Source organism: Bombus pyrosoma, linkage group LG11, assembly GCF_014825855.1.
Source record: "Bombus pyrosoma isolate SC7728 linkage group LG11, ASM1482585v1, whole genome shotgun sequence".
Lineage (NCBI taxonomy): Eukaryota > Metazoa > Arthropoda > Insecta > Hymenoptera > Apidae > Bombus > Bombus pyrosoma.
In genome coordinates, this window is record NC_057780.1 from 14038681 (window position 1) to 14065139 (window position 26459).

The 26459-nt window shown below is 32.9% G+C and overlaps 2 protein-coding genes across 2 annotated transcripts; one reads left to right on the forward strand and one right to left on the reverse strand.

The window, feature by feature from the left end:
- The first annotated feature begins 161 nt into the window (after positions 1-161).
- Positions 162-13959, forward strand: LOC122572287 (lysosome-associated membrane glycoprotein 1). Its single transcript, XM_043737084.1, has 5 exons — positions 162-508; positions 1637-2097; positions 6477-6699; positions 10374-10562; positions 13540-13959. Exons 1-5 carry the CDS (start codon positions 457-459, stop codon positions 13677-13679), a joined length of 1065 nt encoding a protein of 354 aa, XP_043593019.1. The 5' UTR covers positions 162-456; the 3' UTR covers positions 13680-13959.
- Positions 10573-13069, reverse strand: LOC122572288. The gene is made up of 2 exons (XM_043737085.1): positions 11935-13069; positions 10573-11844 (listed from the first exon to the last, which is right to left on the reverse strand). Exons 1-2 carry the CDS (start codon positions 12282-12284, stop codon positions 11733-11735), a joined length of 462 nt encoding a protein of 153 aa, XP_043593020.1. The 5' UTR covers positions 12285-13069; the 3' UTR covers positions 10573-11732.
- Positions 13960-26459: the final 12500 nt, after the last annotated feature.

Below are 26459 nucleotides of genomic sequence, written 5' to 3' on the forward strand. Positions count from 1 at the left end.
ACATTTTAAAAACATATGGGTTACGATATATGTAGTTAGTTATTAGATCGACGATTATGTGTATACACTCGTGACTAGACTAATATATTTATTTATTTTACTTTATCAAAAATATATAAATAATTGCTTAATAATAAAGTAAATAAGTTTAGATCATTTTTTAGTTCACTTGTGTGTTGTATGTTAAAAGAACGTACCTAATTCGAAATAATGTAAACTAACCTTTAATGAGAACACATACATATATACTTTAGTCTGTCCAATATGTGTTTGTGAATAACATTTTCAAGGAACTACAGAGTATAGAATTGTATCGACATTTACGTTGTGTCGTCATACGCGGTGTATTTTCACATACTTTGCGTTAACTAATATTGGTGTCTAATATTCATAATAGTTATAAACATTCAAATTTTTAGTGGATTTTGCTTATTTCTAGCAAATTTGGAATTTCTAATGATGTCAAAGTTTTTACTACTTCTTTGCTTTACTGCACTCCACGTTCTGGGTATGAATTTTCAAATACACTTTTATTTTTTCTGCAGAGTATTATGAACATTTTTTATGTATCGTCAAATTATATTTCTTATTTTTACTTTCCTCTGAAACACATAAAACTTATAAGGTCTCTTCTTACAAAATTACATCAGTTGTAGATTTATGGTTTAATATTAATTTTATTATCTTTACTATACATTATTTTTCATTAACGTATTTAGGATATTAAATACAACATACTGTCTTGTGATAAAATACTGTAACCGATGGCAAAATTTTAGAAATCAAAGCTATAATAAGATATTTAAAATTATCAAATTAATTAATTAATAAGAATTACCACTATTATAAATTAATTATTTTCTATGTAAAAATTCAGATAAAAATATTATTTAAATTAATATTTCGAAATATAGTTTGTATTATTTTTATATTTCCTGCAATAAATTTTTTATATTATAGTTTAGAAATAAAATTATATTATTTCATTGATCTAACTAAAATATTGACACAAGCAAAGATTTTGGCAATTCATATTTACACAAGTTTTTATTATTTATGGTTTTTAACTCTTTTATTTTTATATGTATATCAAACACTAAACGATGTTCACAGGATTAAGGATCTATATTGATGAGTTGCCAATTACTTTGAATTGTATCAAATATGTATATATGGATAAAAATATGAGTCACATTGAATATAATTCGGTACCATAAATCTCCTGAAAATTTTGGAAGTCTTGAAAATTTCAAAGGTCTTGATTATATTAATAAGTTTTGAAAGCTTGTTGTATAGTTGATATTTTACAAACATTTTAAATTCTCTAACCCAAACAGTATCATTGACATAAAATATTAAAGGAAATCTAGAAAAATTAGGATATTGGAAATGTATTTATGTGAAACAACTTTCAAGACTTCATATAGAGCTCAACCTCATAAATAATCAACATTTCAGTTAGAGATCATAGTTTTGAACATATATTAAAAACATGTATGCACTGTGTATGTACACAAATTATACAATGTTCTGAATATTAGCATGATGAAATTATGCATATCCAATTTATTATATTAACTTAGAAGTCAATGTAAAAGTGTTCGATTAATTTGATTATATTTCAATTTTACAACAGGTGAAGGTCAAGAAAATATTTTATCTAAAAATGAGGGTACTCTCACTAATGGAACATCTTTACAGAATGAGCAACATTTTGAAACAAATATTCCATCAAATAAGATACTTTCCCCGGTATCTGTGTCATCTCCTTTAGGCACAAACAAAAATAAATTAAAGCCAGAAGAGGTTTTAACAACTCAAAGTCCTATCCAAAGTCGTACAGTTATTTCTAATGATCACCAATCATCTGCTGTGTCAGTAGATACATCAGCTACCTTAAGTTATACAAATGAAACAACTACAAAACAGATTTTACATGCAGCAATTAATCCAGCAGTTATACAAGCTACAGTAAATTCTACACTGTCTTCTCATACTGCTGGGAAGTGGGTAGTTGGTAATGGAACAGATAAAGCCTGTATTGTAGTACAGATGTCTGTGGAGTTTAATATCTCTTATATTAATGACAACAAAATGGTTTGTATTATTTAGGTATAGAATATATTATATTATTTAGACATTATCATGGTATATGATAAATTAGAATATATATATATATAATATATATATATATATATTTTATATTGTTAATTATGTTAATTGGTATAATTTAATATTTATGTTAATTATATAAACAAGGCGACACCTTAATGGTTTCATTGATTCTGACATATGTTATTGAGATCATTATTCTGCGCAATTTCACTTACCCATATAACTATTGCTCGACTTTAGTCTCCAAGATATACACCAAAATATTTTTCGTATTATTGGGTTGGAAACTAGTTTGGGTTAGATAGTAGAAAAAAAGAAGTAATTATAATTTATATACAATTTTATAGGAATAATGTAGAAAAGACAAACGGAGCAAATCTCATCGATTTTATATTGACTTCGCAAGCAACATTGTGCTGGATATACGTATAGCAGAATTTTTGTTTCATCGGTAATAGGACTTTGATAATCTGGTAATTGCATTTTCTAATATCATAGTTGCAATTTTTCTAATTAGTACTAATACTAGGGTACTATAAAATTCCATATAAATTATACTTATCTCCTTTTATTTATTATATAACCAACACTTGATATATATATTTTTTATTATAAATATTATTATAAATATATATATTTATAATAATAATAATATTTACAATAAAAAAAATATATATACATAAACATAAAAGCTTTCAAAAATTTATTTTATGTAATGTCAGGATTATTTTGAATTGGCGCCATATATTTTGGACTTCACAGAGTTGAAGTTATCAAGACAAATTGGATGAACTACTATGTTATGACCTTACAATGACCTAGAATTCAGAAATTTAGGTTCAATCAATAGAGATATTAATATGGAAAATTATATTATTTTGATCAAATTATACATTCAAAATAAGATTATGATTATTAAATAAATCCAACGATAACGATAATACCATTTTGTATCATACACTACAACTGTTGATCAAATCTAAATTTCTGAATTCAAGATCATATTATAGTAAGTCGTTGAATTCATCCAAAGAAATTTGTTTGGATATTTTTAATATCCAGATATACGGCGGACTGGAAACTTATTAACTTTTGTTTAGAACATTTCTTTAGCAGATTATCGGAAATGTTTAAAAAATGGTGATTAATAAAGATGTGCAAGTATCCGAAATTACGGATTGGTAAGATTGGTGAAATTCGGGCGAGCTGGAACCCAAGACATACGAATATTCGAATAGCTTAATCAAGTCCGGTAGCTCGATCGCCACGGTTAACCCGACACATTCGAGTTAGATCGGTAAAAATCGGCCGGGCACGGACTAGCTTTTTCGATACTCGAGATTCGATTCGGAGTTCTTATTGTAAATTTGAAATGGATCATGTATGTAATTACCTCATACATTTTTAGTGATTAATTTTAGAGGACATACCTTGTATATGTACAAATTCAACTATATTTCGGAAACTAAAGTCGAGCGGCAGTTATATGTTATATTAAATGAAATTATTCAAAATGTTGACCTTTATAATATATATTAAAGTCACTCAAAACATATAATTACCAAATTTATATTTGTACTATAATATCTTTTACTCGTTATTCAATTTATTGAAGTAATAAGAAATATATTTTGTCTTTTTAATTGTAAATGGAACATCGTCAGTCATAAATCGTTATCATTACTATTGCATAAATCCTTAAAATAGAATATAATGTATGATTCTAACTGGCCCTGGAACCAAAGATGTCAGTCGATGCTGCTTCTTGATATTTTAATTTAAGATTTCGCTATAATTTGGTATATACTATACTACTGGTGGAAGAAATATAGCGAGATTATACCTGCAAAAATTAATCAGATGTTAAAACATACATATGTATCTCGAAAATCAAACTAGGCGGTAACTCCTGAGTCAAATTAGGAATTTTTTGTGTTGTAGTATATTTAAGAAAATTGTTTATAACATACCATTTGTAAGGGGGCTTTTAAAAATATACAATTCGCTACCTTTTATACATATTGCAAATAATGCAAATATATATTACAATTAACTCTTACAGATTAATTTACAAATGACATTGGCAACCTAATATTCAAACTATTTTTATAGACGCGATTAGTTTAATTGTCACCATTTAATACTTCAACTTACGGCGTTAGTATATCTCTTTCACCAATAGTATACTATATTATTCAAATAGTAATTGCAAGCTTTTGCCAATAAACTCATATCTGGTTATCATTGAATGAAAAATTTATTTAGAATTTCAACATTATACCCTCACTTCGAAATAATCTAACCTATCCTAATCTAATTGATCATTGAATTAAATTCAGAGTAGGATAGTTTGACTTGTCCCAAGGACAAGGACAGATTAAGTTAGGTTACGTTCTTTTATTTTACGTATTAATGTTTTAAACAAATTTTTCATTTAATAATAACCAAATGTTACACCATACATATATCAACTTTATTGCAAAATGGATCTCTTTTGGGTCGTATATTTAATAATTAATAACTTTATAAACAATAACGAGCGATAGCTAAAAGTTCTTGAGCGTTAATAAAGGAGGTGTCCTTGATAACACATATTAAAGTAAAGGTCAAGGTCCTCGGGTCTGCCTCCCTTGAAGTCAACATTTACCTTGAAAATGTCCATTGCCCATTTATGGGTCTTCTTCCCATATAAAAATTGTGTTTGTCCGCGAATTCGCAGGTTGGAAGGTAATCATAATCAGTGAAAATTCGTGATTTCTATTTTAACGTGTTTACCGCGATGCGATTCGCTAGTCTTTCACCCAAACTCAACAGTATCAATATTTCCATTGCAAATTGTTAAAGCATAAAGTATTTTTCTTGAAGGAACAAAATATTGTTATGAAGAAATGATTTTCTTTAAGATCATATTTTCGGATGTTTCTTAATTGACAGAAAAAGATACACTAATGTTAATACATATTGATATACATTTTTATACAGTAAATGAAAGATTTCCTAAGTAAGTTATTAATGTACTATTGCTAAATTTTTTTGATATTGACAATATTGGCTAAAAAAATTATATCATAGCCATTTAAAAAGGTGAATGTTCCATATTATTGTAGAAAAAGCGTTTTAATCATCTTTAATATCGTTTGAATACTATTTACTTCCTATTTAGAACATTTATGTTAGACTCTGGAAACCAAAACAGTCTTTGTTATTGTGACAACGAACATCGTACATGATGTGAGCTAAACGAGTATTTTATTGAACGTTTATTGTGCAGTTAAAGATATCTATCATCTGGTAATTATTTTTATTGAAACAGATATTTAATGATCTAAATTAATGAAATATTATATTCAATGAAAATTAATCTTAAGTGAGAATGCAAGATGCAACACTTTTGTAAAAAAGTGTAATGATATTTGTTTATATCGTTCCATTTCATATGTAACGAGTTTCGTGATGTGGGCTAAACCTCAAATTCTCGTCGTTTCAAAAAATGTCTCGTAACACCAACTATGAAAATTAAGTAAAATTTCGCAGTGAATGTCTTACTACACATTGTTAAACAGTTGAACTGAAATAGATTTATTCACTGAGGTAAATTTAAAATTGATGAAAATGTTTTGTGAAATTGTACAAGAGCAACAAATTTTTGAATCTAAATTCTTTTTATGTCAATTTGTTGGTTTTGAATGTTAGATTTTGGAATAGTTGGACGTAATTTATTCGGAGACACTACTACATGTATTGTAAATTCAAAGTGTTGTGGCTTGTAGTATATTATCAATACTAGTATATCTTCATATAGTGATATAGTGTTCGGTTTTGACGTACTGATAATACAAGGATAATACTAATACTAATTGTAAGAGCACTAATGGGATGCCGAATAGAATTTGTACTATCTCGCGGGTTCTATAGGGTTAACCTGGTTAACGAATAATAGGAAAAAGAATTCTAGTCCTATCTCATCGAATATTTAATTGACTTTGACTAACGTGATGCGAAGTAATGCTGTAACCTTCAAAGTTCAGCTCCTTATAAAGGGTCTATGGCGGACTGTTGCTACGATTTTTCAGGCACTTCCAATAATGTGATAAACAAAATGTTTCGAATACAAGTCAATTAGCTTCCAATAGGCTGAAAATTAGTACAAAGATAAGAAATTTCCCAAAAGGGATAAAAAGTCAAAGTCACCTTGACTTTTTTAAATGACACTATATATTTTCAATTTCATACTATTGTAGCTGACATAAAGATAAATTCATATAAAATATTAATAGTTCATATAAAAATAATTATTAATATCTTTATAATGATCAGTTAGTACTATATTAATTGAAACAATAAAAAATGTATTTTTTCAGAAATCCTTTAAGGTATTTGATATACCAGCAGACAATGCAACTACGAAAGCAAGTGGATATTGTGGCAAGTTGGAACAAAATTTGACATTAGAATGGTCTTCTAAAAATGTAACTAATGCTAGTATGACACTGCATTTTATAAGAAATGTAACTGAGAATGACTACTCTCTTCATCATTTGGAGCTTGTTCTTCCACCAACAAATTTTCCAAATGCCACACTAAGTAAGAGATCTTAATTATTAATATGTAATTTTAATATGTTTTAAAGCATTTCTAGTCATTCATGAGAGAACATTAGTAAAGTATATTTAATTACAAAATGAAGTCATAACTGAAATCTGAAATAGTTTGGATAATCATTCAATTTCAAACCTGCTTCCTTTGATAGAATCATGTTTTTTATTGCAAGAATCGATTCAATTTGTTGTTCTTTATAAAAAGTATTAACATGCTTGTGCCAAAAAACTACTGGTTTGTGAAATACACCTGATTTTAATGAAATAACATATTTCAATATTAAAAAAACTACATATATTTCTTTCTACGAAATGAAAGAGATTGTAATACCAATTGAAGTATAGAGTATAGTTTCATGCATATTTTTACTTAGAAGTTTGTAGAATAAAGAAGTGGATCGATCAGTACGTTAAAAAATATAGTTCTTGAAAAAATGTAGTTGATATTCATGATTCAAGTTGTATCCTCTACAATGCCTTTCAATTTTTTTTTTGAAACATATTTTCATGCAATAAGTAACATTCGAGGAATTGGAAGTCATGAAGATAGGTGCTTCAATCGATATTTCTATTTATGTTCTTTCTAGTTATAAAATGTAAACACACTGAGAATAAAGTCAGTCTAGAAATTAAAATACATAACGTTTTAAGAGACCAATTCAGTTACGATCCGTGATTTTTGTTATGAGATTAGTCTTTACAATGTGCATAATATAATACAACAAAAAATATTTGACCTTGAAGTTTCACAATCAGTTTTGCACGTTACTTTTCTTAACCTAATCTTCAAACCACAGACGTAGAACCCATCTATGATAGTGGCGACTTTTCATGCACTTTGTATAAAAACACCGAAAAATGATATTCTTATATGATGAAAAGAGTATAGTATATAGTAAACTAGTTAACAGTTTTATTAAAACATGCATGCAATTTAAAATTCATAATCTCCAAATATTACCAAATATTAAGAAATTTATTAAAAATATATGTCTTAAGACTTTTGAGCAGGAGTATACATTTATATATATGTATGTATATATGTAAGTAGAGTTCATATTTTAACTTTAAAACTTTCTTGTAGTTCTGTGGAGCATCTGTTCGTGTGTCGCTTATTTCTAACATGTCTCTATCTTGATACATACAGTTGTATGTATGTTATTATCTTTCTTCATTTATACTAAGGAACAAAATACATATCTTGTAAATATTATATTAAGGCATTAGCTAAATCCTACGAATCACTCGTAAGTGATGGTAGATAACACTAAATTTTTGTTTCACCCCCATTTCCTTTGGTATCTCGAAATTTATTAGTATTTATTACTATTATTATTTTTCTGTAACTAAACATGTTTACGAATTCAATTCTTAGGAACAAAAAAGTGTTTTTCTTATTTTCATTTAAAGGGGAAGACACTTATGACTTGAAAAGTAGAGATATATTTGAGTATTTTTTTCAAGCAAATAATACAAGTAGAAAATCAATTTAGTATTATATTTAGTACTGAAGAGCATGACAAAGACTTTTAAGCCAATCTCGTCAAATCGATTCTAATATATTCCTCTTCCAAATTTCCACTTCGACCAAAACAATGGTTCGTCATTGGCAGTAATTACGTCATACGTTGATATGTAGCCCTATCTAGGGAAATTTCAATATCTCAATAAACAACAAAGTGGTGAAGGATTGAAAAGGTTTTTAATTTTTGTGGGGAAATTGAACGGTTTTTTTTTTTTTTTTTTTTTTTTTGAAACAACAAACCATAAGATCTCTATGTAGTAAAGATAAATCTCTCAGAAATACGCATTTTCTAAAATAATTGATCTCAATTATGTCTTATTCGCTATAAATGAAACCGACAAATATCGTCACGAGAAAAAATTCGTCCAAAATTTTAATAGCAGATATTTTAATATATAATCTATAATTCAGTCAGATATTTTTGAGCAGCCCATATACCCATACAGCAACTTTAAGCATCCTTAAGATTGCCATTGTTGCCAATATTGTTTAATTTTTCATGCGAAAAACCCTCGTGCATGCTTTGTTGCGCTTGGAGCATGGTTTTGCTGATACGTTTCTTATTGGTATTTTTGTAATATTGGCAAGTACATTGCTTCGCTAATAGTAATATGCAAATGCTTTCATGTAACTCATATAACCGACAATGAGGATTAACAACAATTTAAACGGAGAAAATGCTGCAATGTTTTCGCTGCTTTCCGAATAATAATAATAATGTATAAATTAAGTAATATGTGTGTTAATACCATTTATATCTTGCTTGAATATTTTGTTTCTAAAAGATTCAGTTGCTACACAGTATATCCTTGCTGTTTGTAGTGTTACATGTTGAATATTAGTATACGGAAAATGCAATATCGCCACTAATTTTATAAGTATATGTTTTCATATTTCTATCTGAAGAGATAATCCTTTGAAACATTCGTTTTTAAAAAGAATGTAAGAAAAAGGAATTGATTTGTTCGACCACTTACACTGTTTAATATCCCTTTATAATGACTTTGAGAATGAACATATCCATCATTGCATTTTGCTGTTTTATAATTTTATGTATCGATTTAAGAAAAAAATATCTTCAAATCGCATTATCACGCAAGATGACAAATTGATGTATTATAGGTAACACATCCCTGATTGCAAAAAATATTGATTGAATGCGAATTAACTTGCACTGCATAGTCCGGGACACAATATCTTCATAAGCATAACAGCATTTTGTATATGATACGATAGGAAATGTGTAAATTATTACGTATTGACGAAATCTCATAAAACAGTGATCACTGAACACTTACTGTCGAAATCTGAATAATATTTAGGTTTTGATATAATTTTAAATAATGCAGTAGTTTAGTTTCAATAATTAATTTGTTAGTAATTGAGAAAGTATTGAGTGTTCTCTCTCTCTCTCTCTCTCTCTCTCGTTTGTTTGCTCTTTCTCTCGATGTCATAGACAAATGTTTGAATTAATGAAACGAATTTCCTAAACTGATAATATCTGATTTGTTAAAATTTTTCATTTGTAAGTATTACGATGAATGATGCAGCATGAATGAAGTACGCTTTCTTAATTCGTTAAACAAGAATCTGCTTGCGATATCAAGAACAAGATATTAGTGTCATATCAAATGCCACTTTTATTGCTAGTATATATCTGAAAAACAAATATTTATATCTCAAAACGGAGAAAATTTGTATGAAGAATCGATGTATTTCACATACATACTTGCATACACGTGCGCACATTCAAAAGTCTTGGAATATTGTATGGTACCAATACAAAAAACAATTTTCTAACATTCGAATTCTCTTTTTTTTTCCTGTAATTCAAAAGTAAAATGTAGAGTCAAATATTAGAGTTTTATCAAAAATTTGTTAACATTTTTTAAAACGTGGAATACATGAGTCATATGTTGGTTGGTCACCAAATCTTAAAATATCCATTATGTATGTATAATAGTTTGAGTAATGTAATAGATTTTAATACGAAAACTTTACCGCAATTTCTCAGAACTTCAACGACACATTTGTTAATCCTTCTATATCATAGTACATATATATAATTCTTTTATATCTTTACGTATCCTATGTATTTTGCCGTATTATAAATATAAGTGTATCCTTCTTAACAGATACATCAGTGGTTCTGGCGCATAAAGCACCTAATTTTGTGGTGAAAGTATCAAATTCCTATAGATGCTTGAAACAACAGACGCTCAACTTAAGACAAAATAACAGTAATGAAACATCTGGATATCTAACTATATCAGATTTGCAATTTCAAGCATTTAAAGTAGATAATTCTACTGTTTTTGGTTTAGGTAAGTATAAGTATAAAATATTTAAAATAATTAATTGCATATGATGCAGAAATTATTTTATTTGTATAGTATATAGTAAATAGTGAAAAGGTTACTGGTAAAAGGTTTAAAGGGTACTTTTATCAGTCAAAATAAGATAAAAACGAAAAATAAAAAAATTAAGGCTTTGATTGACTAATAATAGACATTTAAAAATGAACCACAGAATAGAAATTAATTCAAGGAACGGGGACATAACGTATATGTTTCAATGCAACAACACATGTTCGTAGCTTACTTTGCATTATTTACAGCTAAAAAGATTGTAACATTCTGTACCGTAAACGATTTTACATTTTATCATACATATTATAGATTGTGCATTTATATACATACTTATAGAAAAATTCATAAAAGAATATCAAAATTATAAAATATATATATATTATAATATAATATAATATAAGATATAAGATAATAAACTGCCGAATATGTGTCGTTGTATTGAGAATCGTCTTGATTCGATTAGATTGTCTTATATATGGTTCGTATAATGTGTCAAAATTAAATGATTGGGAGGACAGTATGATAATAAGATCGATGAACTTTTTTGTTTTTTTACGAAATATAATTATATGATTCCATTTGAAAAATATCAATAATCTTGCAATCTCGTAAAAAAATGACACTGAGAGAAAAATATTTTTACCGTTACACGTGTTCGTTGAAACAGTGCAACTTTATCATCAGAGGTTATTTCATACAACAATAGACAGGTATTTAGTTGGTCCAACCTGTATATCCATTTGTGTAAGGAGATTTATCGGGTCTCATTGTCAGGGACATCTCGATCAATTTTTAAATATCAATAATAAAAGAGCAAGAATGTATATACACAAGTCATCACTTATGAACAGAAATGTATTCTGCGAATTTAGATGCAATTTTGAATAGAAAATATCATTTAAACAAAATATTCGCGATATTCGTGATTATGAAAGTGAACGGTGGGTCATGGCGGCGTAGTTGACGCCACGACTTTGTCATGTAAAATTCGTGATAAAAAAGGAAGAACTGAGCGACAGCTTAACTTGACTTTCCTTTAATATTTTTATATGCTTTTATTCACCAAAGTGGTTAAGTACAATATTACAATGAAGTACCGAAGTTACAAAGTATTGAAATAGTTGTTCAAATCACGACCAAGATCACCCCAAGACTAGTCTCGTGGTTGAATTTTTTGTTTCGCTCAATGAAAATGGTTCGTTTGCTAACAGTATGCGTCCTATGTTGTGTCGAAGTCCTTTTAAATAAATTCAACTTACTTTTCTCATTCTCTTCAATCATTATTCGTCGTGTAATCGGTTGTAGATTTTCATTAGTTATTACATACGTAAGTTTATTTAATATGTGGCGGAATCGGATATTGAAACTTTGAACAGATTCGTCGCGTCCTTGTTTCAAATCGCGTAATTGTTCTTCGTATTCATCAGATGTTACTTGAACTGTTACGTTGGATCTTAAAGCGTCATGTAAAGCTACATAATTTTCAATAGGTATGTTCCGAATATTTCGCGCGGCTTTACCAACTATTTTATCGACTTTAATGGCTTTCAATAACAAATCTCTTTGTGAACAACGCATTCGCATAGTGTGTACTTCTTTTATGAAATCTTCCACTCCAACATCATCGTCACCGTTTAAAATTGGAATGTATCTTATTGCGTCTTTCGCTGATAACATAGTCTGGTGTCGTAGTTCATTGTAGTCTTGGTATTCGTCATCGTCGTCGCTTTCAGGGTCAAATATTATTTCAGGTGCGCTAGCTACAGGTACACGATCCCTGTTTCTCGATTTCGCGGTTCCTTTTGTGGTGTTAGTTACAAATTCAATATTTCATTTTATATGTTGAGTTTGTAGGAGTTGAGGGGCAAGGAGAGGATCCTGAGTGCCCTACGTAATGGGGAAAATTTGGTGTTAGGCCATGTGCAAAAGTAAGGTCAAAGTCTAAAGGTTCATTGTCAGGTAGTGTAGAATGGAGTGGATTTGGGTATGGTCACTGTCACAACTTCATCTAAATCCTGCAATGTTCTCCTTTGTATTGTAATACCCTCCGCGTGCAAATCAACACGAGGCATAAACGCCTGTATGTGTATAAGAATTCTCTTCATTTCTTTTCTTTCCTTTATTTTTATAGAAAAAATTATTAATAGTCTTTGATTACCCAAAGATTATAAATAAATTCTCGATTTTCAGGTTTCTAGTTTCTAGGCAATGTGTTTAATAATTACATCTTTTGTGTCTTATTTTTGCCATAACTAGGTATGTTTTACCATTACCTCTTTACGTTAATAACATTACTGTAGAGAGAAAAAGAATCCCATGTAAAAAATCGATACGCTATGGAGGAAGTCTTTGGATATGTTTCTCAAATTTTTATACTTTCCATATTGATCAAAAACATGAAAAAACAGTAAAAATAGCTTCTTGTTCTTAAAAAGTTTGTTATAGAAAGCTTAAAAATATTTTGAACGATATTAAAAATAAAAATTCACTTATTAATTATAGAAACGTGTCAAAATCAGCGAAAATTAATGATATTTTTTCAACTATAATTATTAAATTTGTTCAAGTATTACTTAATTGAAAATTATATTACAAATAAAGTTATGAGTTGAAAAAGTACAATTTTATTAACATTAGTGATTATACATTATATCCTTTATCTTCGGGTGCAAAAATTTATATTACGTGAAACAAGTTTCCATTCTAAATTGCGTTAATTCTCACGTTTTCCGTGTCTCATTCTGTACGTCAAGATTCCACAAACGAATAAAGGCATATAATAAATGATAATTTGGAATATTATATTATAAAATATATTTTATAATATAAAATACGAAAAGTGCTAGAAATATAAGAAATATGCAATGATTATTGTTTAAAACATCATTAGCGTTACTAATATTTATTAATTATATTTGTTATTAATTTTCAGCTAAAGATTGCGCTTTTGATACACCGGATGTTGTACCAATAGCAGTAGGCTGTGCATTGGCAGGATTAGTGGTTATAGTGTTGATCGCATACTTAATTGGTCGTCGTCGAAATCAAGCTCATGGTTATCTTAGCATGTAACGTTGAAATGTTTTTATCTTTAACTTCTTTCGTGTAATTCAATGGAAATTTCCTTATTTAGTTTATATCATGTATCGTAATGTTAACTGCAAAATTTGGCGAGAAGTATTTCTCAAAAATTATACGTTAAACATTACAATTCAAAGATATTTAAGAAGTACTATTAACAGAAAAATAAAGTTATGTAAAATTTATGATTATTGCAAACGGTGTGTACGATGTTTTTCAGTTATAAAGTTTTTTATTTACATATTCAAATAATAAAGTGATACATACCACATATAATGTGTACAATTTATTATTATCGCTATTGTTATCATCGATATTATTAATATTGTTATGTAACGTTGATTACTATTATCATTATTTTTATTAATGGTACTATTATAGTTGTTACCGTCAGAATGCTTTTCCATGATTTTTCCATGATTTACGTTACGAATTGAACGCTTTAAAAAATTAATTTATTGTCCATCAGCGGAAACATACTAGGTGTTTGACAACAGATGGTAGAAATTTTGAGCACTGTTTTTATAAACAAAAATAACATGTAAGTAAAGAATAAAATGATTGTGATTTGTTTTGTAGTAGCTGTTAACATTTAAAAATTGACCAAAGCATTCCTAAAATTTGATAAATCTTATACGAATGAATGCAAAGCAGTTTAGGTGATAAAGAGCATAGTAATTTTTAAGCCCAATAGCACATGCTGAGCAACTTAGCTCGTACTAGTCCGTAAGAAAGAAGATTATCCCTATTCAATGCGATAAATAATCCTATAACATTTTATAACAAAAATTGTAAATGAAATATATTTAAGGGGGTAGGTGCATTACACATATCAGAAGCCGTACTCTTGGGCTAGTCAAGATATCAGTAGTCTACAATTTAATGATCCCTTCCCCTTACCTTCTCTTGGTATGAAAGAAAAATCAACCTATTTATTAAAACCTATAAGAGAATATCAAAACCCACTCTATAGAATTTTCGAAGGAATTAATGTTTTTTCGAATTGATTTTGACAGGATGAATTTACTTACTTATTTTCAGCACTTTTTAAATGTCTCTGCATACCTAAAAGCGAAAAAGGGCTAATATAACTATGCACGCAATATATAGATAATATATGTCGGAGATGAAAGGACATCGGGGCCTTTCTTTTGGAGTGATTAGGAAAACCCCCAATACCCTAGCCCGGACTTTTATTGTAGCTACCCTTAAGCAATAAAAATAGGAAATAGTTGTAAGACGCTAATCCGATTATGTGTACTCAGGGTTTATGACGATGGGCTTAGACTCGAGGTGACATAATGAGTCGCTGAACGTAGCCGCGGTCACGGGACGGACATATAACAACAGAGGTATGGAATAATTATGCAGCTCTCCTTAAAAACAAAGATTGACTCGAGAGGTGGGGAGAGGACTATATAAGTGCAGTTTCATTTGTACTGGGAGTTGGTTAGGTATCGAAAAAGTTATGGAGTTACTTATTGAGAGAGTCATTACGACTAGTACATGGAGTCACACCAGGATCGTGTATCATATCAGATTCGTCTTCCCATGGCCGTGGATTCGTATCGAACCTAAATTCATTGTCATCGACCTCTCGTTTGTCCGATTACCGTCATTACCTGTAACTTCTTGTAGTCATCGCCTCGGTACCAATAACGATCAGCTAGAATACATAACCACGATGGTCAATTCGAGTGAAGGTTCATCAGACGCCCATACTTCCAATCCTTCTCCGATATATATATGTGGCGACACTCGACAGCAAATACCATCGGACGACACCAACTAGTGTCAGACGACGGCAGCGCCGTGGTTAGCGCCGGTCAGTTGACTGGGAACCCTCGAGCAGATCGGACTGCTCGTCGGAGTTAGACTTGTCAATGAGCGTATTCCATCGTTCACAGTAGCTATTAGTGACTATCAGTGATAAGAGAAAAAAAAAGGAAAAGTGTTAAATAGTGTACGTGCCATATAAATAAGAAGAACCTCCAGGAAAAAACATACAAGAAAACAAGAAGATTGAAAATAACGAGAATGAAGCCGAAAATAATAAGGCGGAACCATCCACAAACATAACAAAAAAAGCAAACAAAAGGAAAATAACCTCACCAAAGGCGACCACGGATATCAGCAGTTTAATGCTGATAACACAAAAGACGCGAAAACTCAACCCACCGTCAAACCTGACAATCAGGAACAAAAAATCATATTGTAGTCAAGAAAACATAAACCAAGAAAAAAGCAATACGCAAGACGTATCAGACAAAAAAACCGAAATCATGAAGCAGACAAGAAGCTCACCATCATCAACAATCCAAACAAAAAACAGATTCGAGGTACTACAAGAACAAGAAGCCAGTTTAACGCAACTGCAGAATCACCCACAACTAACTCCAACGAAAAAATCAATAGTGCAAAAATCGATCTTGGAAAACATAAGGAAAAAAAAACGAAGAATTACGAAATAAAGCAAGAAGACATACTACATCCCTGGTCGGAACAGCTCACGATCAAAACAAAACAAAAGACATACGGATAAACAGCCAGCCCCTCCCCGCCTCACCGAGTAAGACGGCAACTCCACAAGCACAGCCTACTCAATCGAACAAATCAAAAGGCCTAGCCCCATCGGCAACGCCCCTGAGGGGCCAGAAACATCATAGACTTCCCACCAACCACCCCGTAGAGGAGCACGCGGACGCCTCCGCAGTTACAAAAAGTGACAGGCCTCCCCCAATCAACATAACCCTCCAGGACCCAAAAGACACAGTAGCTCTCATAGAAAATTCGCTAAACATTAAAAATTTCCATATCAAACAAATACACGCAGGTAAGCACGTTTTATCCCTTCAAAATTTAAATGACTACAACAAAGCGAAAGAAATCCTGATCGCAGCCAACACAGCATTCTATACACACACACCCAAATCTCAGAAACACCACACATACTTGCTAAAAGGGCTAGGCAGTAGCTTCACAGAGTCAGAAATACTAGAGGACCTCCAAGCTCTAGAAATAGACGATGTACATTTCACTAAAGTGTCGCGTTTCTCGACAAGAAAATCAAGGGAAAACAATATATTGCTCCCTATCTACATAGTACAAGTATCCCCCAATAGCAACATCGGAAACCTATTAAGAATAAACCGATTCAATTAATTTAAAATAACATGGGAAAAAATAAGAAAAAATGACATTACTCAATGCCACAAATGCCAACGAATAGGTCACACAGCGCATAACTGTAATCTAAATTATCGTTGTGTAAAATGCACGGAGCCGCATGGTCCAGGCGAGTGCAAAATAAAAAAAGGAGATGCAGTAACCAAAGACAAAATATTCTGCGTAAACTGCAAAAATTACGGACACCCCGCGTCATACAAGGGGTGCCCCAAGCTCGTTGAGCTGCGCAAAAGGCTATCGATAAAATGAACAAAGCTAAGGAACCAAAGATAAATCGAATTGCCCATATAAGTTGTAAATACGCCCCAGAGCTAAAATTTTCTGATGTAATGAAACAACGAACAACCTTAAATCAGACAACCAAAAACCCTCCACAAATAACAAACTCAGCCCCGAACCCAATGCAAAACTCAATCCCAATCGATAACACCCCCCAACTAAACATTATAAACATTATCGAAGATTTCAAAAAAAGTATCCTCAAAACATTAAACAAACAACAAATGCAACTAAACGAACTAAAAGAAGCATTTTCAATACACGAAGAAAGGATCGACGCCATCTTCAGTACTATCAACGGTACAGACGACGATTAACCAAAATCCACTAAACCTACAATTACAGCAAAATACTTACAAGCTAAACTTAAAATATTTGAAAATAATTTCAATAAATGCCAACTTAATAATTTCAAACCAAAAAAGATACAGTATGCTAACCCTAATAAATAAAGAAACCCTCTACATTGTACTCATATCAGAAACAAAACTGAATAAAAAACACAAAGTACATTTCAAAAACTACTCTATGATAAGACACGACAGACCGAACGCTAGCCAAGGAGGCGGAACTGCAATCCTCATAAAAAATCCTCTGAAATTCAAAACAATGCAAAACGATAAAATAATAAGAAGTTTCAAAATCTTAGAAACAACGATCATAAAAATAAAAATAAGCAATAAGGAAAACCTATTTATCACTGCAGCCTACGCAACCTACGGGAACCAAAAAGAATTTAACGACGAATTCAACAACCTCTTCGAAATTTTACAGCTCGACAAACAGAAAAACTACTATATAATAGCGGGCGACCTTAACGCAAAACACACAAGCTGGAAAAACGATCTAAACAATACGAGAGGAAACTTCATTAGAAACTGGCTAGATAATAAAAGCGTACACTACAAAACAAACCTTTACAGCTCCGAGCTATCCTCTTACCCAAAAGCAGGCTCATACCTGGACATATGCCTAGCAGACGCGCGACTAAAATTCCAAGACCTACGACCAAATAACACTCTCAAAACCCTGGACTATGACAGCGACCACAACGCCATAGAATTTCAGATAAGCAAGAATACATCCGACTACCTAACACTTGAAACGCAGACCGAAACCCCCAGGTTCAATTACAAAAAGACAGACTGGAAAAAATTCCAAAATCTACTTGAACAAAATTGCGATTTGAAAATCTACAACAGCGCTAACCTAACAAACTGACAAATCGACTCATTCATAGACGAAATAGAAAAACATATACAAAGCGCTCTTCAAGAATCCGTACCAAACCTAAAGCAAAAAATTCTTGCGAGATCTATATCAACAACAAAATAAAAAAACTACAACGAGACAAAAGCTACATACTTTCCAAATTGAACAATATAAAATATAACTATTCTTACGACAAACGAGAAGACTTGGAATTCCTAAAGTACCTACTATACAAAATAAAATTACAACTGAAATAAGAATTCGCAATCTCTATAAATCAATACTGGACAAACAAAATAGGAAATATCTCCAAAAAGACTCTGCCAGCATGTTCCCGCAGATAAATCAAATTTTCAGATCAAAAGAAAAGAACCCCATACCACCTCTCAAACTACCCCCAGAAAAACCCTCCCTCATCCAAGAAGCAGGTATAGCGATACACAACACCAACAAAGACTCTGAGGATAACTTCGTAATATCTAAAACAACGGAAAAATTAGATATTATCGGCACCCACTTTTCCAAAACGCACACACAAAACGATCACATGGGTCGAGAACAACTAAACAGAATTATCATCGCCGAAACAAACAAGCTCAAAAATATAATAGAACAAGACAGAGCACTAAATAAAACAGTTTGTACATTCTCAAACGAAAACACCGCGGACAACCCCAAACACCCAGAAACAGAAATAAACTATTTCACAAATTACAACCAACTAAAAATCATCTTCTCTAAATTAAACAATAAAAAATCCTCTGGCTTCGACGGCATCCCAAACATTTTGCTCAAACGATTACCCAACAAAATAAAATGGTACTACACAGTACTCTTTAACAATGCACTAAATAACACGTATTTCCCCAGAAAATGGAAAAAAGCCAAATTAATAGCCATTACAAAAAAAAAATAAAGACGGTTCATCACCTGCAAACCTAAGACCTATAAGTCTCCTCCCCAACATAAGCAAAGTATTTGAGATAGTTATAAACAACCCCCTAACCTCCTTCTGCGCAAAAAACAACATAATCCCAGAAAACCAATTCGGCTTTCGGCACAAACACTCCACGATCCACGCGATAAACAACCTTACTTCGGACATCTGCTGGGCGCTTAACGCAAAGCAACGAGTAGCCGCCTGCTTAATAGACCTTGAAAAAGCGTTCGACACAGTTTGGATCTCAGGTCTTATATACAAAATGATTAAGAAGAACTTCCCGCAATACTTAATTAAGATAGTATGGGACATGATAACTAACAAAACGTTCGTAATGACCGACGGTTTACACACATCAAGCAAAGAATTCTCCATAGAAAACGGTCTACAACAAGGAACAGGAAAACGTTATTACTGGTAAGGGGGTACTGTGGCGACACTCGACAACGCAAATACCGCCACGCAACGGACGACGGTAGCGCAGTGGTTAGCGCCTTAGGTTACGAACGTTCGGATCCCGGGATCGAATCCCGGCGACCGAAGTCCGATTTTTCTTCCACGATTCTTAAATAGGAAGAAAAATACTGCAGTACCCCAACAGCAGCGGCATCTACAACCAGCAGCTACTAATACGCCGGACAACATACATACACAGCCACCTCAGACTTAATCATCTACGTAACAGGCCGCAAAACCAAAACGATAAGAACAGAACTTCAAGAACTATTTGAAAAAATTAACAATTACTACTATACATGGAAACTAAAAATCAATGCAAGCAAATGCGAAACCATACTATTTAGACCCGAATCAAGTGAAATAGGCCCAATAGAAAGAGAACACTGTAAAAATTTCCAACTAAAAGAAAAAGCAAACAAAGGAGAGCCCATACCTCACAAAACTATACCTAGGAGTAAACATAGACGACAGATTAAACTTCAAGCAACACATCGAAATTCAACTCTCCAAAGCCAGCAAAGCATTTTGGAAAACAAAAAGACTATTCTACTCCAAACATCTCAACAGCAAAGTAAAAATCCTGTGCTACCAAGCACTAATCAGACCAATCTTAACCTACGACTGCCCAATTTGGTACAATATATCAGCTTCCCAAATGGAAAAAATTCGCGTTTTCGAAAGAAAATGCATCAGGGTTTGAGCACTTACAGATCCGAACACAGCGGATTCAGAAAATACGTTAAAAATAAAAGAATATACGATTTAGCCAACATCCACCGCATCGACTGCCAAATCTTAAAACTAACTAGAAACCACTTCGCGCAAGCTGCAAAGATAACGGAAAACAGTCTAATCTTCGGTTGCTTATTCCCAAACGATGCATATTACAAAAACACCCTGACAACAGGCTACATCCCCCCGGAAGCGTTCTTATACCTAGATGAAAGAAACTATCTCCAAGACCAAAACAACATCCCAATAATATACCATATGAAAAGAAAAATAGGGATTAAAAGAATACTATACGAGGAAAACCTAAACGGACAGACTGCAGACTCTAGGTGGAGATACAACATGGCCCTTCCCGAAAAAAAAAAACACAGAAGACAATCATAGAAAAACATAAAAAATATTGGTGGATACCGAAACTATAAAACGAGAGAAAAAAGAAATAATAAATAACAAAAGAAAGAGCCTCAGAACGGCAAATCTCAAATCCCCCGCCGTGTAAAATAGTGTAAATACTATAAACATTGTAAATATTGTAAATATTGTAAATAATTATACCGGACACCCCTCCTTTCCCCACCCCGTCCTCCCTCCTCCACCCATTACCAAAATACCGTAGACTACCGAACTGACCTGTTTTTACGACCAGGTTTTCAGGACAGAAATAAGAAGAAAAATAAACAATATCATATATAAGCACCGCTCTACAGCAGCTTAAATCTAATTTATAAATTGTAACGCTAAAAAAAAAACAATGTAATCCCGACACACAAATATTGTATGACTATGTCGCACCGTCACGTATCGGTACTTTTGCTTAAAACAACTCCCAACCGAAACTCATTGTTTATTGTGAATAACATACACATGTAATACTCATTTTCTGGACAATAAACGTTATTAAAAAAAAAAAAAACCGTGGTTAGCGCCTTAGGTTACGAACGTTCGGGACCCGGGTTCAAATCCCGACGACCGTAGTCCGATTTTTCTTCCACGGTACAAAAATGAGAAGAAAATGCAGCAGTGCCTACCCCAGCAGCGACATCCATACCTGCAGCAGAACCTATCACGACCTATACACCTCACATACAAACCATTGAAAACTAATTATTGCGTGGTATTCACATATAGGTACACACGTGTACGTACAAAATAAAACATGAGAGATCAAGAAAAATGTTAAAAACAATGGAATATTAAATTAAGCTTATAATAGAACTCAAACCATACAAGAACATTACTATTCCTGTAATTACGGTACAACCAAGCGGAAGATGATTCCTCATGGAAAAAGTAAGTCGAAAACCAGAATAAACTTTTTGTATATGTATTACGTCCGGTGACTCTCTACACAAACCAGGCCCCACGTCGCGGACAAGATGGCAGCCAGATGTCTACACACCCTTATTGCGTACCCTCAATAGTCTTAAGGACCCACCATAAATCTTGGCATTTTCATAGTTGAGGTCCTTCAGACTGAACAAGTATCTTTTATTTCCAGTATTTCTTAAATTTATTGTCTACTTCGGGAAGATGAGAGAAAGTTGGTTTTTCTCACGTACGGCATCTCCCGCTAGCAACTTTTTCTCAGGGACGACTAGGACCTTTTCTTGTCCACCGACCTTCTTCTTATCCAATCAGAAGCAACGACTATTGCCCTCACTTTCTTAGTTAAAATTGTCATCAACAAATCCGGTGGTCCCGTGCGCTAGACACACCCATCACTAGCTTTCCCCCGTCACAGCATCGTCACCGAACTTTACTGGTTTCTCGGCCTTAGATCAGTCAACATCTCTCTACTAGTGGCCAAGTCGCTAAATCGCTGAACACATCTCTTGGTTTATATCTTACCTGCGATTTATATCTCTCGCGACACCGTAACTCACTACTTGCAAGTTACTCCTACTACGATTAATATTGTGGTCTTGCTAGTATAACGTCACCTAAAAACCAGGAATTTGCCGACCTCACGATATGTAGATAACACCTGGTCATGCGATAGCGATGAGAATAGACGGTAGCCGGATTCCCACCCGTGGGATATGTGAATGATAGTGAGGAGGTAAAGATTCCAGTCCTTTAGTCAGTAAGTCAGTCTGTGTTTCGTTATTGAAGCGTAACATTGTCCTATTAATAAAGTATATGAACAGACTATTGCTCATTCGCCATTTTTTTATAATACCTCGTCATTTATTACGTGACACTAGCAACATTTCAAGTCGAACACTTCTAACCTTATTGTAAACGAGGTTACAATTCGACATCGTAACTTACCACGCGAGTCTCTTCGAATATTTATATTCTCCGCGAGACAAGTTGTTGGAATAAAGTGTATATTATAATCTGTTAAACTCAGTGTTATACTAATTCAACCACCTCTATTATCCTAACCGAAATAGGGAATCGATCAGTTCGTGGCGTCGATAATCTAATCATAACGGGAATTTACGACTCCCGTTGACGTGCTTTCTCACGATCGTGTCTCTCCGCGAACGGTCGAACAATATGAGACTTCGTTTTTGAACGAAAATGACCTTGAAAATCTGTCCAAGTGAACTGGTTTTTATTTCATACATTTTTATTTTCCTTACACTTTTTTATAACAATCAATTACACAGAGAAAATTTCGGACTCCGCTGTCATAATGAAGAAAGATTATACAAAGTATAATTCATGTGCGTTATCTGCAATCATGCCGCGTATTATGCACCTTCGTTTTTATTTTACAGATAATACACACACATCATCATCGCATCTGCCCTAATACTGAGTTAAAGTTTACTTTTGATGTCGAATCACATGTATATATGTCGGAGATGAAAGGGACACCGGGGCCTTTCCTTCGGAACTCTTCGGAAAATCTTCAGTAGTTTAGCCTGTATAATTTAACTCGATTATAATTGTCTGAGACTTGTGATAATGAGCCTGGGCTCGAGGCGAACAATTTTTTCTTATACATATAACGGGTGGTTAGCCTTAACACGTTGGGTGCGGCGTCAGATCCTAGGGACTGACATTGTACTATTGTAGAAAGGACTAAAACGTCACGTGCATCCTTCTACTTCCCATATTGTTATTCAAAAAGTTCTGCCCGAGCAGCCGAGCTAAACGGACGTGTGAAACAGTGCTTCAGCGAAAGTGCGACAAGTGGGGAAAACAAAGGNACTAACGATAGCGTCCATCGCTAAACGGTCGAAAATACAAAATGCAACAGCAAATACCACCAGTAAAAATAACAAACAAAGGAGAAACATATTTCATAAACAAAACTACGGATTTAATAAATCTAAATCAAACAATAAACGATGATCAAGACTGCTCAGCTACAAATGAAATAGAAATGAATACTTTACAAAAGAATGATGAGAAGAATAATATCAATAATATCAAATGAACTATCACAACATGATGAAAGCTGGAAGGTGGTAACTTTCAATAAAAAATGAAAAATAACAACAAACACAAACTTTAGGAGGGCTGTAGAAGCAGAAAAGCAACAATGGCTACAAGAAATCACTCTCCGAAACTCCTTCAGCGCACTGCCAGAAGAGAAAGAAACAGATCCAGCTGAAAAATCAATAACCCGCATCGCCAAACCACCACCAATTTACATAGACGTTCAAATAGTAGACCCCATCATCGAACTACTAAACAACACGGCAGGAAAAGAAAACTATAGTATAAAACAACTAAAACAGGACCAGGTAAAAGTACAAACTAACAACCCAGAAACTTTTAGAAAAGTGACAAAAGCACTAAAAGAAAAAAATGCCGGGTATCACACTTACCAGCTCAAAACTGACAAAAGTTACAAAGCAGTAATAAGAGGATTACACCCAAAAACAAATACAAGTAATATATGCGAGGAACTAGCTAAAATTGGACACTAGGTAAGAACAATAAGCAACATAACCAGATATGATACCAAACAACCATTACCTCTACTTATAATAGAACGTGAACCTAAAAACAATAACAAAGAAATTCTTTAAATTAAAAAAGTTCTAAACATAATAATAACAGTGGAGCCACCTAGACACAAAAAAGACATACCGCAATGCATACGGTGTCAGCAATTTGGACACACAAAACATTACTGCAACAGAAATCCGGCGTGTGTCAAATGCGCAGAAAGGCACCTAACAACGAACTGCCCATACATGGGAAAAATAAATTTTTTTATTGTTTATTTAAATTCTACAATTTGTCCAGTAGGATATTTGGTAAAATATTATAGTTTATACATAGCATGTGGATGGTTACCCCCAGCGGGGTACCATCTTCGTGTTTGTTAGGTTGTATACTTTGTAAGATCTGCTGGGTGTTTCCTTTTCAGTCTTCTTTCTATGCTTGCGTTAATCGTTTCCGCAGCCAGCCGGTTTGGGTGTGTTGTTATTCTTTCTCTGTACTTTTTCGCGTATCTGGTAATCTTCTCCCTGACCGTTGGTATTCCCAGGTCCTTCCGAATATCCTCATTTTTAACGTACCATGGGGCGTTTACTATTGTTCTAAGAATTTTTGCTTGTAATCTCTCTATTTTGTTTATATGGCTCATTGCTGCTGTCTCCCATAGTGGTATTCCGTATGTCCAGATTGGTTTTATGATTGTTTTGTATATTTTTAATTTATTTTCTATGCTTAGTTTGGATTTTCGACTTGTTAGCCAGTGCATTTGTCTCCTTGTTGTCTGTATTTTGTCTATTGTTGATTTAATATGCTATTTCCATGTGAGTTGTGTATCTATGTGGATCTATCCTAGGTATTTGACTTGTCTTGTTTGTGTTATGTGCGTACCGTTCAATAGGATGTTTGGTGGCATCTGTTTTCTCAATGTGAATGTAATATGGTTGCATTTGTTGGGGTTTGCTTTTATTTGTTTAGCTTGCAGCCACTTTTCTATTTTTGTGATGTGTTCTTGTAGTAATGTGGCTGCTGCTTCTGGGTTCGTGTGCCTGACTAGTACAGCTGTGTCGTCCGCGAATGTCAGTATTTTGCTATTGGTAGTTGTTGGTATGTTGGCCGTGTATAGTGTGTATAGTATTGGTCCTCAGACGCTTCCTTGCGGAACCCCTGCCTCGATGTCTTTAACTTCAGAGTATGTGTCCTTGATTTTTATTACGAATGTTCTGCTGCTTAAGTAGGATTTTATTAATTGGTATATTTGCTCCGGGAATTGTTTTCTGATTGTTTGTAGCAGGCTTTCGTGGTTTATTTTGTCAAATGCTTTCTCGTTGTCCATAAAGAGGGCTGTACAGTATTGTTTGTTTTCTAATGCTAGTATTATTGCATTAATGAGTCTGTGCATTTGCTGTATCATGGAGTGTTTGTTTCTGAATCCAAATTGGTGATCTGGTATTAATTTTTCCTTCTCTATTGTTAGTTTTAGGCGGTCGTATATTATTTTTTCTGGTATTTTGGAAAACACAGGAAGTAGCGATATTGGTCTGTAAGATGCTGTTTGATGTGGGTCTTTGCCTGGTTTAGATAGCATTATTTTTTTTTTTTTTAGTTTATATCCTTTATGAGATCAGCTGGGTGTTTCCTTTTTAGTCTTCTTTCTATTCTTGCGTTGATCGTTTCCGTAGCCAACCTGTTTGGGTGTGTTGTTATTCTTTCTCTGTACCTTTCCGCGTATCTGGTGATCTCCTCCTTGACCGTTGGTATTCCCAGGTCCTTCCGTATATCCTCGTTTCTAAGGTACCATGGGGCGTTTACTATTGTTCTCAGAATTTTTGATTGTAATGTCTCTATTTTGTTTATATGGCTCTGTATTTTCGCACGTTCGCGGGGAGACGCGATCAGGGAGAAGCGCGCCAACGGGAGTCGTAAATTCCCGTTACGATAGACTAATCGACGCCACGAATCGTACGATCCCTTATTTCTTGTGGGATAATAAGGGTGATTAATAGAAATAACGCTGAGGTTGACAGGTTATTATATCTTTAATTGATCCAGCAGCTTCGGTG

Excerpts from the sequence above, each read along its gene's own strand:
- LOC122572287 (XM_043737084.1), top strand. The coding sequence starts at position 457 with ATGATGTCAAAGTTTTTACTACTTCTTTGCTTTACTGCACTCCACGTT. Across the intron at positions 509-1,636 it reads TACTGCACTCCACGTTCTGG|GTGAAGGTCAAGAAAATATT; the intron begins GTATGAATTTTC and ends ATTTTACAACAG. Across the intron at positions 10,563-13,539 it reads TTCTACTGTTTTTGGTTTAG|CTAAAGATTGCGCTTTTGAT; the intron begins GTAAGTATAAGT and ends ATTAATTTTCAG.
- LOC122572288 (XM_043737085.1), bottom strand. The coding sequence starts at position 12,284 with ATGTTATCAGCGAAAGACGCAATAAGATACATTCCAATTTTAAACGGT. Across the intron at positions 11,845-11,934 it reads CACATATTAAATAAACTTAC|GACTTCGACACAACATAGGA; the intron begins GTATGTAATAAC and ends TTTATTTAAAAG.